Source organism: Anolis carolinensis, chromosome 6 (genome assembly GCF_035594765.1).
Source record: "Anolis carolinensis isolate JA03-04 chromosome 6, rAnoCar3.1.pri, whole genome shotgun sequence".
In the NCBI taxonomy this organism is placed as follows: domain Eukaryota; kingdom Metazoa; phylum Chordata; class Lepidosauria; order Squamata; family Dactyloidae; genus Anolis; species Anolis carolinensis.
The window spans coordinates 49,633,221-49,651,298 of NC_085846.1; the positions used below are offsets into that span (position 1 = coordinate 49,633,221).

Below are 18,078 nucleotides of genomic sequence, written 5' to 3' on the forward strand. Positions count from 1 at the left end.
TCCCAGGTAGACACCAGAGCTAAAATGTGAGAACGGTGATAGATATAATAGAGTACGCTTAACAAGACCCAAGCAGAGAGATCGCATTACTGTTCCTAGATGCGGAGAAAGTATTTGCTAATGTGAGGTGGGACTGGACCATTTTGGTACTGGACCATTTTGGAGTGAGTCAACACTTTAGAAAGGCCATAGGAGCAATCTATTCATGACAGAGGACCAAATTAAAAATAAATGACCAAATGTTACATTTTATAGAAATTCAAAAAGGGATAAGACAAGGCTGCCCTGGTCACCTCTACTATTTATTTGGATATTAGAAATTCTAAACAGCAGAATTAGAGAAGCTAGCCAAATTAAGGGAGTTAAAGGGTATGAATTTAAAGGGAAGGCGTATGCAGATGTTTTCGTCTGTTTTTTAAGGAACCCTTTAAAAAGCACATAAATTTTGTTGGAGATTATCAAATTTAGCATTGTGTCAGGCTTTAAAATTAATAAGGAGAAATTGATATTTCTAATTAATAACTTATCTAAAAGCCATATTGTTAAATTGGAGAAATTAACTAACTGTAAGGAAGTGACAAAGTAAAATATCATGGACTATGGCTAACTAATAAAAATGATGGTATTACCCAAAATGTTCCTGTTTCAAAATTCACCAATTATTAAGGGGGTAAAAGTGTTTGAAAAATGGAGGAGAAATCTGGTCAAATTTGTATGGAAAGACAAAAAAGCTAGAACTGCCTACAGGAACCTTATTGTTGGGAAAGACAGAGCAGGCTTGGCACTGCCAGATCTCAGATACTACTATGAAGCCGTAAATTTAAAGGATTTAAAGGATTTAAAGGATTGGATTAAATTGGACAATATGGAGTTGCTTAAGTTAAAGGGCTATAATTTAACATATAGATGGCATGCCTATCTATGGGATGAAAAAGATAGGGTGAATAAAGAATTTAATGGACATATAATAAGAGCCAGCCTTTAGCAATATGGAAAAGGTACAAGAAGGAGATAGAGCAAAAAAAAAAAAACCTTATGGCTACGCCCACTGGAAGTAGTCCAGAGACTGGCTACACACACTGAATCTGGCACATACAAGGAATATTTGGTCAAAGAGAAAGGGCAATGGACACTTAAAGATAGAGAACAATCTGGGGAAAAAGAATGGTTTAGTTACTGCATGGCAGATTTAGGAAGGATGCATAAGTAGGATTTGCCTCTAAAAGAATTGGAGTTAGAATTGTATCTTCAAGAAGGGCAACTAAGGCCTAATCTCCAGGCTCTATAAGTATATTTTAGAATACAACTTAATAGACAACCAGATAAAAACTGCTATGATTACGTGGGTCAAAGATTTAGGTAGAAATAATTGATTTGGAAGATTGAGAACATCTTTGGAAAAAGCAGTTTAAATTTTCAGTGGCTGGTTCAATTAGAGAAAATATGTTTAAAATGTTTTATAGAACCTACATAACTCCAGAGCTACTGGCCAAAATAGAAAAACAGGACAAGGGACTTGCTGGAGATGTAAGAGGTGAAGGGATCTTATTTCCACGTATGGTGGATCTGTAATATAATTCAAGAATTCTGGGAAAAAGCAGTGAAACAAACAAACAATATGATAATCAAAAGGTCAAGAAAAACCCAGAAATGTGCCTACTAGGACTATTAAGAAGATGTATTAGCTCAGATGATGAAGACATTTGTCAATACTGCTTTGTTGCTGGGAGACTAATAATAGCTAAAACATGGAAGGGGGGAGAGTTAACTGTGAAAAATTGGAGAGATAAACTAGTAGATTTTATCCAAATGGCCAAGCTGACAAATAGTAGCAGAAGAGGAAATAATGAAGAATTCGTGAACAAATGGAGGCTGGCACTTGGGTACCTGGAAAAAGAAGACAAAGGTAGATTTGAAGATTGCCATAAAGGGGATTTAGTGAAAGAAGATATATGGGTAGTTGCTGGTTAGTTATGTGATCCATATTGAGGGGTATTGGAGGTCCTGGGGGTTGGGTTCACGGGTGTGGGATTAGAGGGATAAGAACTGTTAAAGTAGAAAAAGGAAGAACAAGGAGGCAATAGGGCCTCTGCGAGGAGAAGATGGGGTGATGGTGACAAGAGACAGGGACAAGGCAGAACTACTTGATGCCTTCTTTGCTTCGGTTTTAACACAAAAAGAAAGCCATCTTCAACCTCAGCAACATGGAATGGATGGAAATCCAACCCCAAATAGGGAAACAAGTTGTCCAGGAACACCTGGCTGCTCTAAATGAATTCAAGTCCCCAGGGCCAGATCAAATACATCCAAGAATATTGAAGGAACTAGCGGAAGTTATTTCGGAACCACTGGCAATCATCTTTGAGATTCTTGGAGAATGGGAGAAGTCCCAGCGAATGTGGTCCCTATCTTCAAGAAGGGAAAAAAGGACGACCCAAACAATTACCGTCCGGTCAGCCTCACGTCAATACCAGGCAAGATTCTGGAAAAGATCATTAAGGAAGTGGTCTGCAAACACTTAGAAAAAATGTGATCATCGCTAATAGTCAACACGGATTTACCAAAAACAAATTATGCCAGCCTAATCTGATCTCTTTTTTCGATAGTTTACAAACTGGGTTGATACAGGGAACACCGTGGAAGTAGCGTACCTGGATTTCAGTAAGGCCTTTGACAAAGTCCCTCACGACCTTCTGGCAAACAAACTAGTAAAATGTGGCCTAGACAAAACTACAGTTAGGTGGATCTGTAATTGGCTAAGCAAACGAACCCAAAGGGTGCTCAACAATGTGTCTTCTTCATCTTGGAAAGAAGTCACGAGTGGAGTGCCGCAAGGTTCCGTCCTGGGCCCGGTTCTGTTCAACATTTTTATTAACGACTTAGATGAAGGGTTAGAAGCTACGATCATCAAGTTTGCAGATGACACCAAACTGGGAGGGATAGCTAACACTCCAGAAGACAGGAGCAGAATTCAAAACGATCTTAACAGACTAGAGAGATGGGCTGAAACTAACAAAATGAAGTTCAACAGGGCAAATGCAAGATACAACATTTTGGCAGAAAAAATGGAATGCAAAGATACAGAATGGGGGACGCCTGACTCGACAGTAGTACATGTGAAAAAGATCTTGGGAGTCCTCGTGGACAACAAGTTAAACATGAGCCAACAATGTGATGCGGCAGCTAAAAAAGCCAATGGGATTTTGGCCTGCATCAATAGGGGAATAGCGTCTAGATCCAGGGAAGTCATGCTCCCCCTCTATTCTGCCTTGGTCAGACCACACCTGGAATACTGTGTCCAATTCTGGGCACCGCAATTGAAGGGAGATGTTGACAAGCTGGAAAGCATCCAGAGTAGTGCGACTAAAATGACTAAGGGTCTGGAGAACAAGCTGTATGAGCAGTGGCTGAAAGAGCTGGGCGTGTTTAGCCTGCAGAAGAGAAGGCTGAGAGGAGACATGATAGCCATGTACAAATATGTGAGGGGAAGTCATAGGGAGGAGGGAGCAGGCTTGTTTTCTGCTGCCCTGCAGACTAGGACGCGGAACAATGGCTTCAAACTACAGAAAAGGAGATTCCACCTGAAAATTAGGAAAAACTTCCTCACTGTGACAGCTGTTCCCTGGAGTGTGATGGAGGCTCCTTCTATGGAGGCTTTTAAGCAGAGGCTGGATGGCCATCTGTTGGTGGTGCTTTGAATGAGGTCTCTTCCAACTCTATTATTCTATGATTGTATGATTCTAAGGTATAATAACTGTACAGCCAAATTTGATTTTTCACATGTTTAACGAGTGCTGACTGTATGCCATTTTGTAAACTTGCTTATTCTGTTGTATTTTTTTCTGTTTTTTTTTTTTTTACTGTCTGATTTATTTTTATATACACTATAAAAAAGGACAAATCACAGCAACCCTCTTCCCTAACATTCAAATCTGGGCTACTGCAATAACAAGTATTTAGGAATCACCACTGCTAAATCTAATCCTAAATAATGTTACATATATATACAGTAGAGTCTCACTTATCCAAGCCTCTGGATTATCCAAGCCATTTTTGTAGTCAATGTTTTCAATATATCGTGATATTTTGGTGCTAAATTCGTAAATTACAACATAACATTACTGTGTATTGAACTACTTTTTCTGGCAAATTTGTTGTATAACATGATGTTTTGGTGCTTAATTAGTAAAATCATAACCTATTTTGATGTTTAATATGCTTTTCCTTAATCTCTCCTTATTATCCAAGATATTCGCTTATCCAAGCCTCTGCCGGCCCGTTTAGCTTGGATAAGTGAGACTCTACTGTATGTGTGTGTGTGTGTGTATGTATGTATGTATATATATATATATGTGTGTGTGTGTGTGTGTGTGTGTGTGTGCGTGTATATATATATATATATATATATATATATATATATATATATATACACACACACACACACACACACACACACACACACATACACACATATACTTTATATATTCTGGCTGCAAGGACTGAGCTTTTTCAACACTTAAAGAGTTTTTTAAAGCACCAGTTATGATAATGTGACGCCAAGGAGAAGGAACAATAAGGGTTCCCCCTTTAGGGAAATGGAAAGAAAAGGGGGAAAATAATCTGGTAGAGGAGTACTGGATAATCCACTAAATGATTTAGAAGCACCAGACACTACAGCAGTGTTGAAACGGAGCATATATACACCTGACAGAACAGAAAACCACCAGGGAGTCACTTGTAACCACCATGAATGTTTTCAATAAAAGGGTGGCAGTAGGAAAATGTGTTCTATGGTTGATGTAGTGGGATTCATGTTCCTTAGATATATTTATTTTGAGTACTTTATCATGCTGAGATAAAAAGCACCTGGCAAAAAATTCTTACACTGCAAGTGATACAAAATAATAGATCTTTCTGAACTGAAAGGAACTAGAACAGCTTAGAAGCTGAAATTCTTGGTCAATTTCTCTGCCCTTGCTGGCAATGAAGAAAATTGAAAAATCCAAGCACATAAAGAGGCAGCAAACATTTAACTCTTACCAACAAATTTCTGAGGCATAGAACTCTTACGTTTGGTGACATTACTTGCTAGTCTGTCCAGTATAAGGGATCGCTCTGAACCCAACTTGCACAGGTCTTCAGCCATTTCATTCTGGTTAGTTTCCTCTTTCATGACTGAAAAAAGTTAAAGAAGACCCAATGTCTTAGAGACACATACTTCCCCACTTTACAGAGATAGAATCTATAGACAAGCAATATAGGCGAAAAGGTACAAAAAGGGGAGCAGAATGGAGCATCCAGCATTAGCCCCCCCCCCCCCCCCCAAAGGGCATAGTGCAGTTTAAACTTTTTTGGCATAAATCTATTGTTAGTCCTGGCAGGAATATCTTTTCTTGCAGGCCTACCGAGTTAGTTTTAAACTATGAATTTTAACTTTACATGTATTTCAATGGCATTGTGTTTTATGGCTGTTTAACTATGCTTTACCCTGCCTAGAGAGGCGATTAACAAATACATTTTATCCCCCTCCTTCACATTGTAATATCATTCTTCTTCAAATTATTTCCACAGAGATAATGTTTTTGCAAAGGGCATAGTTTCTTTGTTTACCATGATTAGCTAGTGGCATATACATAATGCTACATATCTGTGACCAATACCATGAAAACCACTTACAGTATATTTCTCTGTTCAGTTTTGCAATATAGCGATCTTAAACGGGATTAAGGAATACAGTACTGCTGAATCCTCCTAGTATAAATACAAATTCCATGACATTTCTTTTTTTCCATTTTTTGTACTTCTCACTGACCCGATGAAGAATGGTGGTAAATCAATGCTCATCCCAGCTTCTTTGTAAGTAGTGGCTAGTATATTTGTTTATTTGTAAGTCAGGGCTGCCTCATTTGCTTCCTATTTTTACCAAAGAACATTATTATACCAGTGAATCTGAACAACATGCTTTCATCAGGTGTTTATGTAAAAATGCTGAGAATTTCAAAGAAAATATTGAGAGTTTCAAATAAAATTGTAAAATGTACAGAATCCTAAAGTTGGAAGAAAACATAAGGGCCATCCAGTACAATCCCGTCATGCAGGAACACACTATCAAAGTTTAAGGAATGATACATATGGAAGGTATGAAAAGAAAAGAAATGAAGGAAAATTGTATTTGTATGGGGCAAAGGCTCAACCTCCCATTTTTCCCCAATTGAAAGCAAACTAAAATAGTGGCATACATTGGGGATGGCCCAGTTGTGGCTAATTTCCTCCCTTGGCTATTTTCTCTTGCCTTGAATTCCTCTGAAACAAAGGATACATGCAATAAAATCAGTGTTTCTACACATTTAAGAAATGGCTACTGATGGAGCCCATCACATGATGCAAGCTCATACCATGGGTTCTAGGTATTTCAATGTTTCTAAATTATGTTTTTTCCAACGCTTCCTAAGTTGATTGACAATTGACTTCTTTTTCAATTTGCCATATAAAAACACCCAATTTAAAGTGTGATTAGAATTCTCCCTTGCTTGCTTGTAAACATAACAATGACATCATCATGGAGGGAGGAGCCAAAATGTGCAGTATTGAGTCCTTTCTTCTGCCATTACCGTTTTGGGATTGAGCAGGAAGGAACAGTAATTTATATCTCTTTTTAACCATAAAATAAATAAGACTTACCTTTTGAATTTGAGCTATTTGTACCAAAGAAAACGGGGAAGGAGATAGTGGGAGGATGATTAGAAAAGAAAGCGGAAAGAGGGAAACTGAGTGATAGGGTAGGAAAATAATCAGTTTAATTTCAAAACAGGGCATTGTAAAGCTTAAGGGTAAAACAACGAACCCAAAGCAGATGGGTTCCCAAGGAAGCTGCTCCTCATTTTGGTTGCCACAATAGGGCTAAAACACTTGGAATAAATTTGCTCCTAGTTCTGAATATCAATAACCCCATCTGATCAAAAGAGATTGCAAAAAGAAACTAAAACCCAAACAAACCAGATAGCTGTGTTCATATTCAGAGAAGCCTGACAAATTGGCATATTCCTCTAGCTGTTCTTAATGGATTAAAAAAAGATTATTAGCATTAAAAATTCCCTTTGAGGACCATGGAACAACAGTATTATATGATCTGATCATTTTGGATGAAGTGGGCTAAGAGCTCACAACTCATAGTACATCTCCCAGCTGTAGGCTCCAAAACTACAAACGTGCTAGAGTGGTTTCTGGGAGCCCAAAGGGGTGTGTGTTAAAGGAGGATATCTTTCTCACTGATAAGATTTTGCTGTAGAACAGGGCGAGTGTTTGGATTTCTGAAAGCAGTTACTATAACAGGATGCTTTCAGATGGACAGAATCTACTGCTATCAGTTAACAGACTCATATAGTTGGAAGAGACCACATAGGCCATCCAGTCCAACCCCCTACCATTCAGGAAAAGCACAATCAAGGCATCCCCAACATATGGCCATCCAGTCTCAGTTTAAAAGCTTCCAAAGAAGAAGTTTCCATCACACTCTGAGGCAGAGAGTTCAACTGCTGAACAGCTCTTATGGTAAGGAACTTCTTCCTAATGTTCAAGTGGAATCTCCTTTCCTGAAATTTGAACCCATTGCTCTGAGTTCTAGTTTCCAGGGTACCAGAAAACAAGCTTGCTCCATTTTCCTTGTGACATCATTTCACATATTTATACATGGCTATGATGTCTCATCTCAACCTTCTCTTCCGCAGGCTAAACATACGCAGCTCTCCAAGATGCATGCCCTCTAAACCTTGATCTAAGTCATTGTCCAGGACTGAATCCTGCAGCACTCCACTAGTCTCTTCTTTCCCAGTTAATCTGGCATGACTTTTTTTTTTTTTAGAAATCCATGTTGACGTTAGAAAGGTAATCATAACATTTCTTTCTAAGTGATTGCAGACTGCCTCCTTAATGATCTGCTCCAGAATCTTTCCTGGTATTGATGTCAGGCTGACTGGACAGAATTGTTTGGGTTCTCTTTTTCCCCCTCTTGAAGATAGAGACAACATTTGCCCTCCTCCAGTTTGCTGGGACTTCTCCTGTTCTCCAAGAATTCTCAAAGATTATTGCCAGTGGTTCTGAAATTACCTCTGCTAGTTCTTTCAATAATCTTGGATGTATAGATGAAGCTCTAAATATAGAAGATGGAATATAGCAGATGGCACTGCATGCAGAGGGGTTTGCTTCTGAGCAAGCATGTGGGTGGGGAGATTTAAGATCACTGTGCCCTTAGCCTCCTCCACCAAAAGACAATGGCAGTTTCATTTCCAGACATTTTTTTTGTATTTGAAATTTGTTGCCATAATTTGGAATTTAAATAGCACCGAGGCCATTTAATTTGAGCTTCTTATCTTTTTTACACATTTATACATTTCCATCCGGTCAGTCAAAGTGGAAGGGGCACCACGTCTTGACTAAGTTTGTTTCTTAAGCCTTCTGACAGCTTTTTGGTGTAATCATTGCTTGCATATATGGTACTTTATGTTATCTGATAACCCAAACACCATACAGAGAGACAGTAAATGAAGCATCTTTATACATATGGAATGGCTCCTTTTTCTCATTTCACAAGGGTGTATAATATGCACTGACGCGGTTGAAAAGGTATGCTGGCAATTACCTTATTGCACAAATTATAACCTTAAATTTCATCTCATATAACCTCATTCTGAATTGAAAGTAACATACATGCCTTTTAGAGGCAGGCATGAACACAATTTGTTTGTTTGCTGGAAAAGAAGGTAGTTGATGTAAAATGTCTGGTGACAATTTTAAATACTTTTAAAAACAGCCAAACTGTATGTTTAGAACAACTGTGACAGCACTCAAAAACACACACACACACACACACACACATTCTGGACACCCAATATATCAGGAAGAACAAAATACAGTCTCTAGTCTTCTCCTTCATTTGCTAGTTTTACATGTGTAATGTAGATTGAAATACCCAGAAAGCTTAGTCCTTGTTATCTTGAGCGGATAGATCCATATACGTGTGTGTGTATATATGTGTGTGTGAGAGAGAATATTACTCTCATCTTGTGTTCCCACTAAAGTCTATACAGTAAGAAGCCACCCTGATTTCTTGCCAGTTGTTGAACAGTTGCATTTGCGAAGTATTTCCCAGTACTGACTTCAATGGGTGATTCTTGCACGTGCAATGTTCAGCATATGTTTTAAAGTTACATGAAACTTTAGATCACAGCACATGTCTTTTCTATTGAAAACCAGAAGTGATAAGCCTAATATATGGAGGGAAACGATGGGAGTGAAATTGTAGAGGAACACTGACCCCCTCTCCCACCTCCTTTTTTTCAGCCAGTTATCTAGCTTCTTTCTAGGAGATGCCTTTTTTAGTCACATCAATGCACTTTCTGTTTGGAAAGGGATAGAATACATCTACGGGCAATTCCTGTACACTGGATGAAGACTCTCAAGATAATTTTGAGGTATTTCATTAAAGAATCATAGAGTTGGGAAAGAACCACAACTCCACTCAACCTGTGTTTAAAGACTGTCAAAGAAAGAACAGCAACCATTTTCTAAGGTAAAGGTAACTCTCACTTTTGGAAAGGTCTTTTTAATTGTATGGGTGGAATCATTTATAATTGGAATCCACTGATTTGTATTCTAGTCTCTGGATGAGCAGAAGTTTGAACCATCTTCTGCATGATATACCACATTTCACTATATAATAGTCACTTTTTATCCCTTTCTATGGCAAAAAAGAGGGGTGTGACTATTATATGGTGAAAAAAATATCCAGCTGGCAGCTGAGTATAGCCCTGTAGCTGTAAAGGGGATGGGGGTGAGGGCACAGATGGATAAAGCTTCAGTTGCCAATGAAGTCACCCATGCACCCACCCCTTTGGAGCTACAGGGCTTCACTTGGCCAGCAGAATCTAATACAGCTCCATTATGAATTGGAAAGATGGTAAAATACTATATTTGAAGTCTACGTTTCCCCAGGTATTTGGACAATAACTCCCAGAGTCCTGCCTCAATGTAATGATGATCTGATCTGTCATCCCCTATAGCATTGTAAGATATGCTGGCAGCATGCATCACACTGGGAACCCTCAAAATATTGGTGTCCCACATGACCACCTGGATTGCCCATGGAGTTGGGCCAGCTGTGTTTATAATGACACCTTGCAGACAAATTAAAGTTAGCACTTAATGTTGCTTTTCTGCTTTGCAGTCTTACCTGGATAAAGGTTGCTTGAGAGGTTCATGGTCTGCAAATAGTTGTGGCAGCGTTCCTTATGTTCTTCCAAAGAACTGCGCTGCTTATAGCTCCGACCACAATATCCGCATTTATGGGGCTTTCCAACTGCAGGGAATGGAAATTGAAATTACTACACAAGCTAAACGGAATATGGGGTGACATAATCTTCAATATGACTGAATCAAATGACTGAGGGCTTATCTACACTGACCACTTAGGTAGGCATGGGATATTTATTTATTACGTCAGAAGCAAATTGAGAATACAGTTATAATGTATAAAAAACCACAAAGTTAAAAACTTGTCATTATACTAAATTTCCTTTGACCAGAAACAGGCCACTTCAAGTGTCTCTGGTGTCACTGTAAGGAGGTCCTCTACTGTGCATGTGACAGGGCTCAGACTGCACAGTGGTCTGTGGTTTTCTCTTCTCCACACTCGCATGTCATGGACTCCACTTTGTAGCCCAATTTCTTAAGATTGGCTCTGCCTCTTCGTGGTACCAGAGTACAGTCTGTTCAGTGCCTTCCAAGTTGTCCAGTCTTCTGTGTGCCCAGGAGGGAGTCTCTCATCTCACTTTCGGACTCTCGCTTGCTGAGATGTTCCTGTGAGTATCTTTGAGGATTTTAGGAAGCTCTTTCTTGATTTAAGTCATTAGCATGCTGGCTGATATCTGAACAGAGGATGGGCTGGAGATGTCAATGTTCTTTCGGAGGCGGAGCATGTACTTTTGCTGACCGGACCTGCTGTAAAGCTTCTCTGTGGAAAAGTGAGCTCAATATAACTTACCCAAGGTCAAAGAATTGAAAATAGACTTGAAGCATAGTTAAGAGACTATAGAACAAACTCGCTTACTTTTCTGCCAAAATCTGAAAAATAGAGTCATTTAAAGCTATTTTACAAACTCCCGAACACTTTCTAAGATAAGTGACCACTGCTGCCAGGAGCTGCCAGGAGTTGCCTGAGATAAGGCTATCTGATCCCAAGCTGGATAAATTGATGGAAATGATTCAAGGGCTGCAAAACTCAATGGAACATCTTGCTCTTGAGGTCAAAGACACTAAAGAGCAAGTACAGCTTATACTCCAGAAGCAGACAGGGTCTGAAGTCAAAATAAAAGCCCTAGAACAAGATGTGCACTTCTTGAATCAGAAAGTAGTAGATCTGGAAAATCACCAGAGGCATAGGAACATCTGTTTATTAGGCATTCCAGAGTACTTAAGTGATAAAGATTTGATCACATCCTTGAGTAAATGGTGGAAGGAATTTGGGGTGCCAGCTACAGAAGATGATATTGAGCATGCACACAGAATCCCTTCATATGTTAAAAAGATAAAACTCAGAAAAAACAAAGACCAAGGACAGTGATAATTGCTTTTGCCTGAGAGTCTATCTGCCTAAAAGTCTACAAATCCCTGAGGAAAGTTCAGGACTTAAAATATAATGGAAATAAGGTGACAGTCTTTCAGGTCTTGGCAAAATCAACCAGAGATGAAAGAGCTTCCTTCAAGACTGTCACAGACAGACTCAGAACAGAGAAGATTAAGTACACCTGGGACTTTCCTGCAACTATTGTTATCTACAAAGGAGGAAAAAAAATTACTGCGAGAACTCCACAAGAGGGAATCAAGATGCTAAGGGAGTTGAACTTAACTTATCCTTCACCTGATAGACACTCTGCTGAAACAGAATCAGCTGCCGGGACTGCTGCAACAACTGAGGAAGATGAAGAAAGACCTGAATCACACTTGAGGACAGAACTTTTTTTTTTTTTAAAAAAAAGAAGGGATGTAAGAAAAAAAAACTGTGAAACAACATGTATTCTCATACAGGCCTCGAACAAGAAGGGACTACAAATAGTGTGACGAGTTATGGCACATATAGTCTGAACAAGATTTTAAAAAATTATGTTAAACTAACAGTTATAAATGTTAGAACTCCTAATACATTGTAAGATATTTAAGATATTTAAGACTGATTAATATCAAAGAAGAAAGTACTGTCTGCAACAAAAAATTGCAAAAGGGTATCAAAATTAAGGTGCACACATAATAATGATTATTATGAAAATCTAGAGACTGTTTTGTTAATTATTTGATTGACCTGGAAAGAGAAGGCTGAAGCTTCTTTCAGGGAAAGTAAAAGGGCATTTAGAACTTGATATTTAATATGGAAAAGATAAAGGTGGGGGGAAGGTAACAGAGTAAGAGCAGGAAGTATGGAGGTCAGAATTCGAAGGAATAGTTGTGTCTAAGTTATGGGGTGGAAGGTATAGAATGTATAGAATAAGTGGGTGTTATATAGGTTAAGGGGCAATACATGGTAGGGGGAAGTTGCAGCAGGGGACTCTGCCTCATGATACTCTGGATGGGTGTGAGAAGATCCTTCCGAGCAGCCCTGCCACCAAGGAGGGGGCTAGGGTTCCAGAAAGGGGGAAGCTATGGTCAGGGATTAGGAACAGCTATAAACCAGATTGAAATAGTGGAAGAGACCTGGGGAAATGGTGGGAAAAGTACGCATTGGATCAATGGGGATGAAATAATTGTTCTATCGATTATTGTGAACGGATTTTCGTCTCCTGTAAAAAGATAAAAAAATTGCCAGGTTGCTATTGGAAGAGCAAGTTGTCATATGCTTATTTATTTATTTATTTATTTCCATCATTTCTATCCCGCCCTTCTCACCCGAAGGGACTCAGGGCGGCTTACAAAACTGGCAGAATTTGATGCCAATTCACAACAATACAAAAGAATAAAACATAAGCAGTTAAAAACAAATTAAAAACAATACAAAATACCTGAGCCATTCAAGTATTACATTACTTCAGGAAACCCACAAAAGACAGGACAGAACAAAATTGTTGAACCTAAAAAGATGAGAATTACAATATGAATCCTGGGGGTCAAATAAGTCGCGAGGAATGGCAATATTAATATAGGACATACATAGATTTGATTTAGAGAAAATATAGTAGATAAGGAAGGACGATTCGTGACAAGGGGAAAATTAAACAATGAGATCACTAGAGTCAGTATATACGCCCCTAATAAAATCAGTTAGGATTTATACAAAAGTATTGTGCCAAAATTGAAAAACAAGCAAAAGTAGATATAATCATAGGGTTATGATTATATGAACAAACAAAATCTATGAACAAACAAACAAACAACATGGTCGAACCCAGCAAGGCTTGAATGTAAAATCAACTTCAAAAAATGGAACCTCATAGAAGCACACAATAGAATAGGAGAGGAGGGAACAAGCCCTACCTTTTACTCGCACAGGCATGCAAAAATTACTGTAATAGACTACTTCATAGAAGGAATGAGTAATATACGACTAATAAAGGAGATTAAAGTGGAGAACCACTGGCCAGGAGATCACACTCCCCTCCTGTTAAAATTAGGAAACCCAGTAAGGAAGCCCCCAAGGAAATGGATATTTAACCTAAAGGTAACCTTTAATGAAAAGGATTAACAGGTCATTGAACAGCAGATTCAAGAATTCTTTCCATTTAACAGACAACCACAAATAAAAGAAGAGACTTTATGGGACGCTTTTAAAGCAACCATAAGGGGAAGTTGTATCTCATTGGAAATAGGAATCAATAGAAAAGAAAAGTATACATTTGAGAAAATAAGATCAGAGGTAGAGGATGCATTAATACATTTCCAAAAGAATCAATCAGTCAAAAATAAGACAAGCTGGAAAGAGAAAAAACAGCAGCTGGAGAATTTAGACAAAATAGAGACCACAAAAATACCTATGGGTTAAAAATGATTATCAAATTAATTAAATTAATAACTTGAAAAGACTGGCTAGAGTTCTAAAATCAAAACAAGCTAGAAACAGAATACTTAAGCTGAAAGATGATAGAAGACATCTGAGATCATTAGATAAGGAAATCAGGGAGATTATGGCTAGTTACTATGAAAAACTTTACGAAGGTAAAGATTTAATCAAACAAGCTGGCCTCTTGAAAAAAAATCATAAATTCACAGTCAAAATCCAATCTAAATAGCACAACAACTAAATCAGAAATTGAAAAAGCCTAAAAGCAAACTGATCACATGGGCCAGATGGCTTCACAACAAACTTTTATAAAATATTCAAAGAGGAAATTACTCCCAACCCATTTACATTGTTTAATGAAATAATAGAGAGGCAAAAAGTACCAAATTCCTGGAAATTCTCTGAAATTCTCACAATTTTAAAACCTAATAAGGATGAAACAAATCCTAACTCTTATAGACCAATATCCCTATGCAACGTGGACTACAACATATTTACTAAAATATTAGCAAACAGACTGAAAGATATAATACCAGATATAATTCACGAAGACCAATACAGATTTGCGAAAAACAGGAAATTAGCAGACCCTATAAGGAATATTTTGAACATTTTGAACCATGCCATAGGGAAAAAAAGATCTAAAGTACTCATATCAAAATTGAACTTTTGTAAAGCATTCGACTCATTTGATCACAAATATTTAAACAGACTCTGTGAGGAAAGTAATATGGGAGGAAAGTGTGTAAGGTAATAAAAGAACTATATAGTGGAAACAAAGCAACCATCTCAGTAAATGGGGTACAAACTAGAGAAATAAATATCAACAGGGGAACCAAACAGGGATGCCCCCTCTCTCCAGCCCTATTTTCACTGGCCATTGAACCCTTACCAAATTTAGTAAGGAACAACCCAATCATTAAGGGATATAAGTTGGTCAAGGAAGACATCAAGATTAATCTATACACTGACGATGTTATGATAATTTTAGGGGAGGCGGAGGAGTCATTACAATCATTAGTTAAAACAGTCAAGGACTTTGGAAAAACTTAGGGCCTCACAATTAATTTAGGAAAATCAGAGATATTACATAAAAATCTAACATGAGAAGAACTCAAGAAGGTACAAAACATCATGGGAGTTAAATTGGGAAAAAAGAAGATGAAATACCTGGGAGCAGATATACCAAAAAAATGTCAAGAATATCATACCAATGAACTATAATCATCTATGGAAAAATATAAGTAAGCAAATTAACACATGGGGGAATAAATTTCTAGATATATCCACAAGGTTAAAATTTTACAAGATGAAGATTTTGCCCAAATTCTTATTTTTGTTCCAAACCCTCCCAGTGAATATTCCTAACAATTTGCTGAAGAACTGGGATAACTCTATCAAAAAATGGATAGTGGGAGGAAACAAAAACAGAATTGCCAACTTCCTATATTATAGTAAACAAGAAATGGGTAGATAGATGGGGGGTTCCCCCTTTGGGAACATATTATGAGGCAAGTCAGTTAGTGAGGTTATTAGAATTTGAATTGGAAGGGTAAAAAAAAATGGGTGCAAATAGAAAAGGAAGCAAATAGTTGGCAAAAGGGAACATCTATGGGAGAGAGAATGGACAGAAAAGACTTAAAGAACTTAAAAGTAGGTCCCTGCTTATCAATGTTGTTAATCTGGACAAAATGACAAATTAAATTAAAAATAAATAAAATTGACAATTTCCCATTAGAAACATTGGAAAATAAGGACAAGACATTCAGGAATCTAATTAGGGCACTGAATAAAAAATGGTATCAAAAGGATAGGGGACCTCATGCAACCCAATGGAAAAATAATTAAATGGGATAAAATAAAAGACACATGTGGTCAAGGGAACTGGATAGTATGGTTAGGCCTGCCCAGTAAAGCTCAGGCCATGAAAAGAAGAGAAGCAGCAGAAACCACACTGGATAGAATAATTAAAAGAAAAGTAGAAATAGATAAAGGAATGACTGGGCTACTGTATGAGGAACTAATTATCTTAACTTATAACACAAAAATAACCTTTATAGAGAATTGGAAACAAAAGAAAAATTTTACTGAGAAATTAATTGAGTCTTAGATTGACAATATTCATAAAATTAAACACATAAGGATCAAAGAAACCCAAAGGAAAATAATCTCTAAATGGTACAGAACCCCCTCCAATTAGCACACATAACGGGAAAAACTTCAAACAAGTGTTGGCACATCTGTGGGGGAATAGGTTCATTCTCCCATATGTGGTGGGATTGTAGAAAAATTCAGAACTATTATAATAAAATAAGAAAAGTAATGCAAGAAATAATAGGGAAAGAATTACTGTGGGATAAAGCCAGATTTATGTCCCTCACAATAAAAGCAAAGGAAGATAATAATGATTGGACAGAGATCCTAAAATATATGACAGCCACAATACAAGCCACGATAGCCCGATGATGGAGCAATGATACAAAATGGGATTTATAAACTTGGTGGGCTTATATATCAGAATATATAATTAATGACTTCATTAATCAAAGGAAAAACAAATAAACAAATAGCCAAAAAGAACAGGACTGGTTCAGGAAATGGTCCGTGCTAATTGACAAAATAGATGGAGATGACAGATACAGCACCTTGAACCAGGCTTTCCACATGGTTAAACTGATGCAATGACAATATTTAGAATTGCTGTTCTAGGGGGGTGGGGGGAATGGGGGGAGGGCAGGGGTGGTGGGTGATACATATCTATGGAACGTTTAAAATGTCATTTAAGGAATATTTACTTCTAGAATAATGTATACTGAACTAAGTCCTGTATGGCAAAAGTTTGTTAATCGTCGGGATGTAGCAAATAAAATTTATTTTAAAAATGTCTTGTTTCTTTCATTGCTGGCTGCTACTTCCCAACAGATGTCAGGTGGTGCAAAACCGGCTAAACAGTATAATTTCTCCAGCAGTGTTGGGTGTAGACATCCTGTGATAATGCAGCATGTCTCATTAAGAGCCACATCCACTGTTTTAACGTGGTGAGATGTATTCCATACTGGGCATGCGTATTCAGCAACAGAGTAGCAAAGCACAAAGGAAGGTGTCTTCCTTTGGGGTTGAATCAGCCTTTGGACATCTATGAAATGCACATAGGCTGATCTGATTTAACCTGGGCAATAGTGACCTGGAGACATGGGGTGTCTGTCCCTTCCTGCCCTCTCCCGCCCCCTTTTTTATCTACAAGGAATAAATTTCTGCAGCTCTTCTTTTTCATTCTGTGCCATGTGACTGGCAAACAAGTTTGGGAGAAGTGGACGGCTTCTTCCTCACAAGTTCCTTTGCTAATCACATGGCATGGAACCAGGAAGAAGAGCTGCAGAAAATGAGTGCATTTCATTCTTTCTTGTGGGCAAAAAAGGGGTGGCAAGGAGGGTGGAAATTAGGCCCATGCCCAGTGGTAGCGGGGCTGTCAGGCCAGTGTCCTGCTGCCAAGGTGGCTCAGGGCACCAATATGTGGGTTGGAATGGTAATTTTTCATGCAAGTTCTGAGTCACATTATGTGTCTGCAAAGAAGCTGCCTAAATCAAGCAGATGTACCCCTTGAATCTATTTTTTTTCCTGAAGCAGGCAATGGACACTCATATTTTCATTCTTAACGCATGAGTCATGAAGAAATGCAACCCCACTATTTTGCTATTATTAGGGTATTGGGCTAGATGACCCATGTGGCCGTTTCCAATTCTATAATTCTATGATTCCATCTGCCATCAAGTTGACTTCGGCTTATGAAGACTCCACAAATGAGAGATCTCTAAGGCCCCATTTATACTGCCATATAATGCAGCTTAAAACTCATATAATGCAGTCTATCTGCATTGAACTGCATTATATGGTTCTACATTGACCATATAATGCAGTTTCCAAACTTCATTATATGCTGGTGTAGATGGGGCCTGTCACTCTATTATCAACATATCAGATTAATGACTGCTGTCTTTTCCAGAAAGTGTGGATCAGTATGGTCAAAATTGAGTACA

At 38.1% G+C, this 18,078-nt stretch overlaps 1 protein-coding gene across 12 annotated transcripts in view; it reads right to left on the reverse strand.

Annotated features, from left to right (window-relative positions):
- The window catches only part of ikzf1 (IKAROS family zinc finger 1), a 107,577-nt gene that overhangs the window by 17,303 nt on the left and 72,196 nt on the right, over positions 1 to 18,078 (reverse strand). For 5 of the 12 annotated variants that reach the window (XM_008112935.2, XM_003222231.3, XM_008112931.2 and 2 more), the window contains 2 exons: positions 10,229 to 10,354; positions 5,041 to 5,175 (listed from right to left, as the gene is read on the reverse strand). In XM_008112935.2, coding sequence (XP_008111142.2) covers positions 5,041 to 5,175; positions 10,229 to 10,354 — 261 coding nt within the window. The remainder of the gene's footprint in view (positions 1 to 5,040; positions 5,176 to 10,228; positions 10,355 to 18,078) is intronic. The other 7 variants (XM_008112936.2, XM_062984277.1, XM_008112932.2 and 4 more) reach the window with 3 other exon arrangements.